Below are 14,058 nucleotides of genomic sequence, written 5' to 3'. Positions count from 1 at the left end.
GTGCCAATGCGCTCAAGTTCTGTAGTTTAATTGGGTATACCAAGGCTAATTTGGAATATATCAAATGAGCCTGTAAGCACCTTCTGATGCCTGTTCTTCATTTACAGTTTTGGTTTTATTCATACAGGTAATATGTTCACTCTGGGTACTTGCTTTAACCAACACTGAGTACCATGAGTGGACATAGCTAAGCCTTTAAGCAAAGTAATGGTATCAGACTTTTCTTCTTGTATTCTTGATAATAAATAGGAAAATCAACAAAAGGGTGGCAAAGCTGCTTGGACAAATGATAAATCATTATGGTATTGGTAGGTCCACGGATTCTATTTTGGGTACAACTTAAGACAGCCAATAAAGAAGATCTAAACTGTAGGTGTCAATTAAAACCAACAAGTCATGGCAGTTCCTCTAGTAGTTGAGGTAATCATACTGAAATATAGATAGCTAAAAAAATGTTTTTTTTAGGATGCAGTAGGGAAGGATTAAACCTCTGTCTCCTTAGGGAGATTTCCCTTCACTACCTGTCCCAAAAATGCAAAACATATTTGTCTCTTATATAATTGTCCTTAAAATAGGAGTCCTTGCCCTCGCCTCTTGTTCTGTGACAACTGTAACATTTTGAACTCCCCATCTTAGCAGTTAGTCACTGGGTCAAATGGAAGGGGTTCACTTACTTACCCACACACAGACAACCATAAAAACCTGACAGATATTCTAGTCTTTTTCTTCCAAAGCTTTAAAATTCTATCCATACACTTTAAAGCAGTGTATTGCAGGTGATCAAAAAGGTATAAACGATTAATATTAAGAATGTACTTAATATAAATGGGGTTGATTTATAAAAGAAATTAAGCAAATAAACTAGAGCAACACTAAAGTAATTATCTGTCACAACCAGTCAAATTTCTTTCCGCACTTGAAAAATAAAACCAGGTTTGTCACCATATCCACGTGGTCTATTTTCTTTGGAAATCAGACCCTAGATGTACAAGGACCATCCACCATAGTGTAAAGAGAGGATGCAACTACCTAATTCACTATAGGATTCTGACATTATTGCATATTTTCATCCACATATTATTCTATCACCACATCCACATCACAACCCATTCTCTGCATCCCTGTTCTACAGCCAACACATTCTCTTCACCCCTGTCCTAGAGCCAATACATTCTCCACACAACTGTTCTACAGCCAACATCTTCTCCACACCTCTGTTCTACATCAATACATTTACAGTCTTTTACTTGCCTTTATCCGGCCCTTGGGGCGCTGTTCTACCTACTGACAACAATGATGGGACACCAATCCTGCCAATGACACCAATGATGGGGTACTATTCCTCCCATTGATACTAATAATGAGGCACCGTTCCACCCAATGACACCAATGATGGGGTACTATTCCTTCCACTGACACCAAATATGGGGGAACTATTCCTCCCACTGATCCCATTTATAGGACACTATTCATCCCAGTAATACCAATGATGGGCACTATTCCTTCCTCTGATACCAATGATGGGGCACTACTCCTCCCACTAAAGCCAACGATATTACATTGCTTAATCATATTGATACCAAGGCATTTTCTACTCCCACTTGCCACAGTCTGGCCCCTTAAAGTCTAATCTGGCCCCATCGGGCCCCTTTGGGAATTTCAACAAAAACAGCTTTTTTGTTGCTTTTTTGCACTACCTACCTCTAACATTAACAGCTTCAACATTAGCTTCCAGCTTCCACAATCATCTGCCACTCAGCCCCCAGCCCCCTCCCTCATTTTAACACACACATGACTGGGATGATCCCCTCTCAAACTGCCCCCCAGCAACTCTCAGTTCCCCAAACTTTCCTTCCAGTCATACATTTACCTTCTCCACCTTCCCCGACACCATCAGCTCAGATTATTCCCAAAACTCCACAGTCATATTCCACTCTCTCTTCCCCATGATAAGTTCAAATGAAATGGCACATTCAACATAATAATAAGTGTCCATCTAAAATATTATCTGACTGGGCAGTAACACATATTAGTGTGTTTTGAACCACTCAAAGGCCCCAAAATTAATCATCCTAAATAGACCAGGTCATAAATAAGTACACATTTGTTGGTTGGTTATAATACAATTCTGCTGGCATTAAAGAGCATATAGCAGAATTTGCCATCCATGTGTATGATGGCCGATAATTATTGATAAGAAAGAGAGAGTTAAGAGCTTCTGTTAACTGTCAACACACAAGTAGTTGTATTTAATGTATGCTTTTTTTTATCCCTAGAGGGCAGCAAGTAAATGTGTAGCAATACACTGCAAGTCATCCTGTGATCAATTGAAGGATAAAATATGTGTGGACTCTGCTTGTAATAAAATAAAGCAAAAAAAAAGAACAAAAGTAAACATGCTTTTCCTTTGCAATTTCATCTCTTCTAATCCTAAATTATAGATGCTTATAAAATGGGAAGCTCAGTTACATAATTTGTGTGCTCTACTCATTTCTGCTGCCCTTCTGCCAAAATTGATATATTCTAACATACAGCAGAATAAGCTGAAGTGTTATGCATAAACATTAGCAATAACTATTCTGAAGCTTGCAGCAAAATTGTAAACACGCTCTTTAAATACGTAATTTTATTGGACAAGAGTCTGCGATATTTAACATGCTGCTCATACTGTAGCTCTGGAAAGCAGATGCTGCATTTGTCTGCCCTATGATACTTATGAGTGCTTTTGTTGATGTAATGAAATGTATCAAAATGCTATGCACATTACTGGGCATCCAACAACTCAGGCAAGTGGATGGCTGCAGTGCCTGCTTATCTGAGTTTATCTGTCTGGCGAATATTAATCTTCCAGCTTGCCAAGTACTGATGAGGTTAAGTGAATTATTTGTGCTATTGCAGTAAATCAGAGGAGGCAGTGTTGTCCACTACCCACAACTCTACCATCTTTGCCACCTGTTCGTACATCTGTTTGCACAGGAACTGAAGATCACAACTACCAAATGCAGGAAAAGCTTTTTCAACAGCATTAGGCTCTTGGAGGTATGCCTTATTTTATTTTAATTTTTTTCAGTAGTGTTGTGTTGCTTTTAATAAAATTGCTCATTTATCGTATGCTGATGGTATAATTTAATCATTAGACTGTTTTGGACTGAATAAGACCTTTTCTTAAAGAAGAATTCTACTCCTTGAGGTTGACTGACATAAGCTGGCCTTACACAGAGCAAATTTTGGCCAGTTTCTGATGAACCAGCTGAAATTCATTCAGTGAGTAAACCACCCACTGACATCCACTGAAAAATCAAAGGAGCTGGGCAGAAAATAGTTGGCCAAACAGCACCTGTAGGTGATTAGTCCATTCATGCTCTGTAGGCGGCAAGCTGAACAAAAAAAAAAATTGAACCGTGTTTGGCCAGTTAAAAGGAACATAGACAGATCACCTACCAAGAGTGAATGTTAACTGAGCTTACTAATTAGGATGACAGATGTATTCACTTCAATAAACCAATTATGGTCCAGCAAACATCCATTTTTTTCTTTATTTCCTTCACACATGACAGGTTCACCTTATTAAATATTGGTACTTTTCAAAATGAATATTGATTTGACTAAGTGAATAGCTTCTACTCCTTTGGTGAATCAACCTATTTGTATCTGATATGATTGCAATGTTAAATTATGTCAGAATCAAACCAGTGGTTTTAGAGTCCATAATGGTTTTGAATTAAATAACTGAGCTGAACACAAAAATAGCCAACGTGGTTCAAGGGTTCAGACATTCCCCCTTCGAGAGGGCTTATATATTATGTGACCTCAAAATGAATGGACTTATCAGTGTCTCTTGTTAGCAGTTATGCTGTCAGGCAACACCTTTATTAGACTGGTCATTTTTAGGTCACATAAAACATAAGTCCTGATGAAGGGGTATCTGAGCCCAAGAAACATGTTGGATGTTCTTTTTTTTGCTTTTTCTTGAATCATTTTATTAAAACCTTTCTAGATTCTATACCATTGGTGGGTAACCATTACTGCTTTTTACTTATTACTGTTGTCCCTTAACAACAGAAGATCTATAGCATATTATGCATGCACACATGATTCCAAAGTCAGACACACTGCTCAGGAGAGTGTTAGTACTGGATTTGCATATTAGTTCCTATCTCAGTGCAAAGAAACTCAGTAAGAGTGTTCATTGGATATTGTAACAACTTCAACAACACTTATTTTAAAACAAATAGTTTTTAAATGGACTTAAATTCCTCTTTAAATCATCTAAAATTCTGCTATCTATGACTCTTAATCAGTACCTTCAAAATAGAAGCATCTAGCTGATTATAATAAAAGCAGATCTGCCCCAGGATGTAATGGTTTTAGAATAAACGGTATAATTGTAGGCGTCTTTGATTCCTTTCTGCTCTATTTTAAGCTAGTGCTTTATGATCTTCCTTTTTTTATTTTGTCTCTTTCCAATCAGGTATAAAAGATTATTAATATTATGTTTCTTTCTCTTTCATGCACATAGATGAATGATAATTTGGAAAAGATGTGGTTATGTGACTAATAGGTCCCTATTAAGTGGCACAAGCTATTACTCCCACTATGACCTTGAAATAGTTTCTGTCCTTGACAAGGGTCCTTAGTAAGTCCGCTATAATGTGACTCCTAGAAGCTTCCACATGTATTGAAACATGCAGCAGTGCATTGGCAAAACAGGCCACACAGTGGTGTGACGACATCATTTTAAGCTAGCAATCATTTTATCACTAATACTGGCTGTAAAGAAGAATGATATGATCCTCATAAATTGTGATCCAAAAAGAGTAATCATAATCATTCTTGGACTGCCATACAGTTTTTTTATGCCAGAATGAAAATATTAAAAAACAAGGCCCAGATAGTACATTTGATACTGCATTATGCACTTTACCTTCTGCTTCCTTTCAAAGTCTTCTCCATGTTGAGGATTCCTTGCATCTTGTACAGGAACCACTTATCAATAGCTGTCAGTTTGTTGATTTCATCTAAGGAAATTCCACTTTGTATAGCCTGATATAAAACATAGGATATCACTTTTAAGAAACATGCAATATTTTCATATAATTATTATTATACATTTTATTACTAGCTACTTGCATTGGTAACATATTAAATAATCAGTTGAACTTGATATTAATATATACTATGTGTCTGTTTCACTTCCATACATTTTTATATTCTTTTTATATCTTCAATTATATTTTTATTTTTCTGTCATTTTCACTTCGCTCTACTAAACTTTGATCTTTACCTTGGCCATGCTGTACATACGGGTACTTGTGGGTTCGGCCATCTCTTTCCTTAGGTTGACATCTGATGACCACGCTTTGTTCATTGGAAGATTTGATGTAAAGCCATCTACTGATGGGTGGCACATCCTCAGGGCTTTCTGAAAGCTTTCCTCAAAGGTTCGACCAATGGCCATAACCTATAAAGGGTAGTCATTAAACTTTAGTAATAAAATTGCAGGGAAAAAAAAACAAAAACAAAGAAAAGAGAGTAAGATGGTCTCCCTGTAAGGGCTAGAGTGCACAGTTATTTTGCTTACCTCTCCTACACTTTTCATTGAGCTGCCAATTAATCCTGAAGCACCATGGAAACGGTCCAAATCCCAACGAGGTATCTTGGTCACCATGTAGTCTAGACTGGGCTCAAAGCAAGCAGTGGTCTTCCCTGATACAACATTTTTAATTTCTGGCAAAGGAATTCCCAAGGCAATTTTGGCAGCAATGAAGGCCAGAGGGTAGCTAAAAAAGTAGATAATATTATATAGTATATGTGCTGCAGTTCAGACCTTCGAATTATCAATATCCTTATCCCAGGACAGTGTTAACTTACCCAGTGGCTTTGGATGCCAAAGCTGAACTACGAGAGAGTCGAGCATTGACTTCAATGATGACATACTCCAGTGAGGTTGGATGAAGAGCAAACTGTATATTACATTCTCCAACAATACCCAAGTGGCGTACAACTTTGATGGAGACTGCTCTCAGCATCTGACACTCCTCATTGGACAAAGTCTGGCAAGGAGCGACAACTATGGAGTCCCCTGTTCATCAAAGAAAAAATTACATCAGTTAAACATCATCTTATAAATAGACAAGCTTGTATGGGCTCCCAAAAAACACCAGGTGAGGCATGGCATACCTTACTATTAATTAAAGTCAACCAAAATAATAGCTGGAAAGAGAAGGGTTGTTGAGGAGTAACAAAGACAGTTCCAATTTCAGATGCTTTAAAAATGAGGCAATAAATTTATAGGTTTGATTGATTGACCAGACTATACAGCAGGACAAAAGAAGAACTTAAATTATATGCATAAATTACTTTAGTGATTGTACATTTTGTAGAAAAATGTCCGTTAATAGCTCCTTCTCTTACTTCAACTTAGATTTGAACAAAAAATGAACTTCAATATAAACAATTATTACTAAAATAATTAATATGTCCAACAATCAGGGTATTTCTCAGAATTGTAATGTTAAGATGAAGGGATACTGTATGTTTCTATAGGTAGAACAGTGGCGGCCGCTCATACAGGGCGCAGGAGCGCCGCCCCCTTAATCTCCATGCACCCTGCCCCTAATCTCCATGCAGGGTTCCGAACACATGGATTTCTGTGGGGTTTGTCTTTTTTAGAAGCACGTGATTAGTGCCTGAGGCACTAATTGGCTTCAAAAAGGTTGGGCTCGGAGCGCAGAGCACTGTGCCCCGAGCCCACCCACTTGTGTGACATTAGCGAATTAATATTCGCTATTGTTTTCCTGCTTCGCCTTCCAGCCAATCTGGAAGCAGATCCTAAGACCCGACTGGCCAGGAGGAGAAGCGATCATGTTGGCCAGTAGAAGAAGCAGTGGGGAAGCCGCCATAGCCACCCAGGAAGCAGCCAAGGAGGAGAAGTAGCTAGAAAGCAGCCGAAGCCTCCCAGGAATCCGCAGAGCAGGAGAAGCAGTGGTAAGGCCACAGAAGCTGCCTGCAACCTGGATAGGGTAAGTAGTGCGCCCCCCCCAAAAAAAAAAAAATTTGAGCACGAGCCACCACTGATGTACAAACTAGGTTTAGAGATTGGGACAGATTACAAGTTTGTTTGAGAGCTTAGTGTGAGGTTAAGGGTTAAAGAGACATTGGAGAGGATTTACTAAAACTGGAGAGTGCAAAATGTGGTGCAGCTCTGCATATAAACCAATCAGCTTCCATTTTTTTTTTGTCAAAGCTTATTTAACAAGCTGAAGTTAGAAGTTGATTGGTTACCAGGCACAGCTTCACGAGATTTTGCACTCCCCAGTTTTAGTAAGTCAACCCCACTGTCACTTACTATTTAGAGCAGATAATTAATGTCTGCTGATAGACCCCTAAGCAAGGTATCTTCATTCATCCACATTCTCTTTCTGCTTCCCTCCTGCAGAAGTCAACACTGGGAAAGATTCAGTGTCAGATGTTGTTGGAGCTTACCTGGGCTATTTAAACTGAGCCTGTACTATGATCCACTGCTGACTTGTCTACAGCATTCCTGTGCATACCTGCAACCCGTTACTCTGCATCTGACTACAGTTACTGACTCGGCTTGTCTTGACTACTCTTGAACTCTGCCTGCACTGATGCTGGCTTGCCCCTCACCTTCTAGTCTGCCTCTGTCCAGTGGCAGCTGGTGAAGTTTTAGGATGGGGGCGCCAGACCCCGCCCTTACTTTTTGACCACTTCCACTTCCCATAAGCCCCACCCCTTATAGAATCCACCCACTCTGTCCCCTGTATTCCACTTTCTTCCACCCATAGTGTCAGGAGTATACAGCTCAGCATCACAGATACGGTATACAGTATAGCTCAGCCTTACAGATACAGTATATAGATCAGCACCACAGATACGGTATACAGATCAGGAACACAGATACGATATATAGATCAGCACCACAGATACGGTATATAGATCAGCACCACAGATACGGTATATTGATTGTCTAGGGTGGAGAGGCAGGGAGGGGGGGTCTGTTTAGGGTGGAGAGGGAGGGGAGTTATTGTTAGGGTGAGGAGGCAGGGAGGGGGTTATTGTTTAGAGTTGAGGCAGGAGGGGGTTATTGTTTAGGGTGGAGAGGCAGGGAGGGGGGTTATTGTTTAGGGTGGAGAGGCAGGGAGGGGGGTTTGTTTAGGGTGGAGGAAGGAAGGGGGGTTATTGTTTGGGGTGGAGAGGCAGGGATGGGGCATATTGTTTAGGGTGGAGGCAGGGAGGGGGGTTATTGTTTAGGGTGGAGAGGCAGGGAGGGGGTTATTGTTTAGGGTGGAGGCAGGGAGGTATTGTTTTGGGTGGAGGCAGGGAGGGGGGTTATTGTTTAGGGTGGAAAGGCAGGGGGGTATTGTTTAGGGTAGAGAGGAAGAAAGGGGGTTATTGTTGAGGGTGGAGGCAGGGAGGGGGGTTATTGTTTAGGGTGGAGAGGAAGGGAGGGGGGCCGTTTTAGGGTGGAGAGGCGGGGGGCGTTTTGGCATGGTGAGGCAGGGGGGAGCATTTTAGGGTGGAGAGGCAAGGTGGGGGCCGTTTTAGGATGCAGGAAAGGGGGGTTTGGGAACCCCACAACTGCCAGTCACTGCCCTGCACCACAACACTCAGCAGCCTCACCCTCCCCCCTCCATGAAGCTCTGCAGCAGCAGAGAAAAGTGAACAGAGGTGGGAGGAGGGGGAGCCAGGTTCTCGGCAGGACACACTACACAGCGAGTGGAGCAGTCACTCTGTAGCCACCCTGCAGAGGCGTCTGAGGACTCGGGGATGGGAAGCATGTTGCCGGGAGGGAGAGACATGCAAAAATCCTCTGTCATTCACAGTCAGTGAGAGAGATCTCCTCTGATCCCCGAACTCAGTCACTTACCTTCTGCTTTGGAACACCACGCTCAGGCTCAACTCTGCACCCACCTGCCGTATCTGTGATCGGCTCCCCACCTCACATTACAGGGCTCCAGGTTGCAGTAATAAAGTAGTCTCAGTGTCCGCACTCCACTCCGTCTCCAGGGAAACTGGAAGTGACACCGTAGTGCTGAAAAAGCACTGCCTAGTCGCCCTCCGGTTCCAGCCAATGAAAATAAATGGACAAGAGCCAGGAACAAATCACTGGAGAGTGGGAGTGTGTGCAGGCACATGGCTTGTGCCCTGCACATGCCCTAAACATGGGCAAATCAGCTTTTCAGCTTGCAATCAGCTGATTGCAAGCTGGGAAGCTTGTGTGTCCGGCGCCTGGTCACTCTTAAAATGACTTTTTTTTTTTTTAAATGGACGGGCCACCACTGCCTGTGTCCATTGCTGCTGCTCCACTAATCTGTGACCGACCTAGACTATACCATGACTTTACGCATCTGCACCTGACCTGTCTGCCTGTGTATATCCCAACCTGTCTGATTCTGTTCCAATCATTGCTGGATTGCCAGCCGCAAGCATCTGCCTACTATCCACTGGTGCCTACTCTCCACATGTCTGCTACCAGCCTGTGCTTTGCCTGTCTGCTGTTGTCTGTTCCTGCCTACTGCTCACCGGTTGCTACCCGGCATCCCTGCTCTGCTGTGATCCGTTCTTTGCTTGGCCTGGATATCCTGTGCAGCTATGCTGTTAGCAAGACCAACAGGCACACGTGCCACTCTGCGCTCCTGCACTACCTGGCTACTCTATCAGGGGCTCAGAATCAGAGGTGTAAGAGAGACCTTCCTCAGCATATCAGGCTCTTCTGCCAGCTAACTTACACCACCACCAGTGCAGCAGTGAGCAGTAGTAATCAGCAGTGGTAAGCAGACAGTGAGTTGATGCTCCTGTTTTTTTTTGGCAGCAGTGTAGGTGCTGTGATGTGGGCGGTGCTGTGCTGCCTCGGGTGTCTTCACTCCCAGTCTCAGGATCAGCACTCTGCTGTTATGGTCCCTCGCATTCCCGTATTCAGACAGAGGTGCTCTCTCTTTAACTCCCTTGGCGCCAAGAGAAAGAACTTTCCCAGGCAATTTAGTAAATATCATCTCTCACTTTCATTGCACAGTGCATAATGGAATCTGTAGTGTAAGGAGTTTGTTGGCCCCATTATATGGCTGCAATCTCAAACTACAACTCCCAGGATTCTCAGCATTCTGCAGTGATCTGAGATGTGAAGATGCAGGAATTTGGGTGAGCTGTGGTGCGAAGGTGCAGGAACTGGGGTGATCTGAGGTGTGAAGGTTTAGGAATCGTTTCTGATCTGAGGTATGCAGGTGCAGGAACTAGGGTGTGAAGGTGCAGGGACTAGGGTGATCTGAGGTGTAAGGGTGCAGGATTTGGGGCTGATCTGAGGTGTGAAGGTGCAATCATTGGGGCTGAGCTGAGGTGTGAAGGTGCAGGAATTGGGGTGATCTGAGGTGTGAAGGTGCTGGAATTGGGGTGACCTAAGGCTTGAAGGTGCAGGAATTGGGATGATCTGGGGTGTGACGGTGCAGGAATTGGAGTGATCTGAGGTGTGAAGGTTCAGGAATTGGGTCGATCTGAGGTGTGAAGGTGCAGGAATTGGGGTGATCTGAGGTAAGAAGGTACAAGAATTGAGGCTGATCTGAGGTGTGAAGGTGCAGGAATTGGGGTAATCTGAGGTGTGAAGGTGCAGGAATTGGTGTGATCTGAGGTATAAAGGTACAAGAATTGTGACTGTCCCGAGATGTGAAGATGCAAGAATTGGGGTGATCTGAGGTGTGAAGGTTAAGGAATTGGGGTGATCTGAGGTGTGAAGATGCAGGAGTTGGGGTGTTCTGAGGTGTAAAGGTGCAGGATTTGGGGTGATCTGAGGTATGAAGGTACAAGAATTGGGACTGATCTGAGGTGTGAAGGTGCAGGAATTTTAGTGATCTGGGGTGTGAAGGTGCAGGAATTGGGGTGATCTGAGGTGTGAAGGTTCAGGAATTGGGGCTGATCTGCGGTGTAATGGTGCGGGAATTGGGGAGTTCTGGGGTCTGTTGCACAGGAATAGGGCTGATTTGAGGAGTATAGGTGCAGGAGTTAGGGCTGATCTGAGCTGTGATGGTGAAGAAATTTTGACTAATCTGAGGTGGGAAGGTGCAGGATTTGGGGTGATGTATGCAAGGCACAGGGGACTTCCACTCAGTGTGTCTCTCACTGCCACCATCTTTCTGCACCTCCTGGGGGACAAACCATCCCTCAGAGCTGACATTGTAGGTAGGTACTATGTGCACTACTCTCAATAAAGTAATATAAAAAAAATTTGAGTATACTAGTATTACTTTAATTACATCGGTATTTTCTTAATATACAATACATGTGCTTAGGTAAGAGGTTTAATACGGTTCTAGTGGAAAAGACTCAGGTAGTGCTGAAAATCCATAGGTTAGGGGGCGCAAATTACTTACCTTGCCCCGGGCGCTGACAACCCATGCTACACAACTGCCACCTATCAAATGTCTAACCTCACACACTGTACACTCAATAGAAGGGCAACATGGAGGATAATTTACTAAACAAGTGGAATATGTTCACTGCAAAATGAATGTTCATTAAGCTTAGTGAATAAAGTGAAGCTGTGTTCACTTTGTAAATGGAAATGTTCTACTCCCTCAGTAAATCAAGCAATGTGTGTGAAGTCAGGCAAATGATTAGCCAGCCACTGTCAGATATCATGTGACCTCTGACTCTCAGCAGTAGCAGGTTCCAAATTCCTACCCTGACAGGTTCCATTTATAACAAAAAATGCAATTAGTGCAACTTCTCAATTAGTAAATTATAATAATAAAACTAAAATATAAAATATAATAAATACTATTATTTTTGTTGCTGCTCATACACTTAACAGGTGATTCCACAACACCCTCTTTAGATAAAAATACCACACAAAATGAGTGTAGCGCAACAATATGTGATGAACATAAATAAATATAACTGCATTTAAATATACCACTGAACCTGGAAATCACAATCTACATTCCAAAGGTACATATATTGGAATCGGGAATGAAGGGACTTTAAAGGTGCCATAACACATAAGTCATGAAAAAAACATTTCTTTCTTGTGCTTTACACATTAAAAAACAGTATACAAATACTGTTGAATCCTTAAAACCAACAGAGAATATCCAAATACAAATTCTTATGTTGTTGACAAATGCTCTTTGCTCGACATGTTTCGCCAATCCGCTTCTTCAGAAGCCACTAAGCATTATGTATTGTCACAATATGGATATCCAAGAAATAAGTGAACAGCATTTACAGGAAACTACTTGAGTTCATGCACCAAGGAAACTGACCCCACAGGTATTAGTAGGCCATAGGGGGAGCAAAAAGAAGCCAGGGATCTTTCTGAAGACTCAAATACATTCCAGAATATGGCAATATATTCAATGGACTGCAGGGAGACTAAGGGAGAGGAACCCAAGCATAAACCCTAGGATCATCTATCTATTACATGCCCCGATTGACGCTCCTCAGCTCCTGCAGATTTTTTACCTACATGGTGGAGGCACATATGGCACGTAAGGAAGAGTGAAGATTTTGAATCACTTTTCACACAGTGGCATGTTTGTTAAATCACAGCAACTGAAGACTGATGTTACATGTTTTTTGGACTTATTTATTTCTGTTTATCACAAATTTTTGCGCTACACTAATTTTGTGAGATTCCATTTATATAAATTTTTAGAGTTTTTACATGGTTTATAAGATTTTCATCTTCATATTTCAATAAATCTTACTGATGGTGTTTGAAATAAAGTACATTTGTCAGTACCACACATATATAATTTCACATATGGAAATTCAAATGTTTACCTGTATGGACCCCCATAGCATCAACATTTTCCATGTTGCAGACGGTAACACAGTTATCTGCTGCATCTCTAACTACCTCATACTCAATCTCTTTCCAGCCTACAACTGAACGTTCCACCAAGATCTGGTTGGTCATTGCCAGAGCCTTTAATATAAAATAGAGATTGTCAGAGTTGAAAGCCATTATACCATGTCAATATTGTATGCTCTAAAATTATTATAAAACATGAATTGCAGGAAGAAGATTAAAATGAAGTGTAACATTAAAGTTTCTTTGATTGGTTCTACATTTCATTTTTTGATAATATCTAGACTACTATATTTGACTATCTGCAACCTTTAGTTATTCTTACACAAACACAATAAATACATGCACTGGCTGGGAGGGACACTAAGGCAGGCCATTTCGAAATTCGCACAATTTCCCCATCAACACAGACAGTCTTGACAGGGGAATACCTCCTGACGGGCCATTGTATTCTCCTGGAGGGGGGGACAGGAGTGGGGAGGTGAAGCCTTCCCCATCAGGAGAAGACAGTGATTATCGCTAGCAGCTATAGTAGCCACTTGTGATAATCGCAAGAGAACCTGGCAGGCTGGTTGTACCCAAGTTGATTGATCGATCAACTTGGTACATTCAGCTTGCCCATTAACGGTTTGAATCTCGGCCAGTTCCTGCTGAACCGGCCTAGCTGACTAACTGACATTATCTGACATAGCTAGTGACACTAATACAGTGATCAGTGACAATACTGTACACTGTCACTGGGTGACAGGGGTGACCAGGAGGGCAATCAGGGGGTTAACTGTGTGCCTACAAGTTTATGTGTGCTGCTTTTACTCACAGATCTGGCTGGCTTTCCTCCCTGATTTCTGCTCTGAAGGGTAGTTGAAATCAGGGAGAAGAACCGGCCAGATCTGGCTTGTGTGTTTACTAACACACACAGATCTGTACTGTGATTGGCCACATCAATCAGCAGGACAACAGCCACAATCTTTACCTGAGAGCCTGCTGACGAACTCGTCCTGTGTCCAATCACAGCACGAGAGGCAGGGGGCACCTGTAAACCTGGAAGTTCAGCACAACCTCGCTATCAGTACATCGCTGAATCCATGGGAGCCACCTGCCAGCAGTAAATTAACTGTTGGCGGTCAGCAAGTGGTTAAAAGCTTATCTGAACCCAGAAACAAAAATGTAATGTTTACCAATTCGTAAGCACGGTATACATGGGCAGTTTATTTTTGTTCAACCAGCGTGTCCCT

General features: G+C 42.2%; 1 protein-coding gene across 1 annotated transcript in view; it reads right to left on the bottom strand.

Moving 5' to 3' along the window:
• The window catches only part of CPS1 (carbamoyl-phosphate synthase 1), a 172,762-nt gene that overhangs the window by 95,298 nt on the left and 63,406 nt on the right, over positions 1–14,058 (bottom strand). The window contains exons 17-21 of the mRNA XM_073633558.1: positions 12,796–12,940; positions 5,872–6,082; positions 5,582–5,780; positions 5,285–5,461; positions 4,925–5,043 (exon numbers count right to left, since the gene is read on the bottom strand). Coding sequence (XP_073489659.1) covers positions 4,925–5,043; positions 5,285–5,461; positions 5,582–5,780; positions 5,872–6,082; positions 12,796–12,940 — 851 coding nt within the window. The remainder of the gene's footprint in view (positions 1–4,924; positions 5,044–5,284; positions 5,462–5,581; positions 5,781–5,871; positions 6,083–12,795; positions 12,941–14,058) is intronic.

Source organism: Aquarana catesbeiana, linkage group LG06 (assembly GCF_042186555.1).
Source record: "Aquarana catesbeiana isolate 2022-GZ linkage group LG06, ASM4218655v1, whole genome shotgun sequence".
In the NCBI taxonomy this organism is placed as follows: Eukaryota; Metazoa; Chordata; class Amphibia; order Anura; family Ranidae; genus Aquarana; species Aquarana catesbeiana.
Note: the sequence above shows the minus strand (reverse complement) of the source record. Positions and strands in the feature narration are given on the sequence as shown.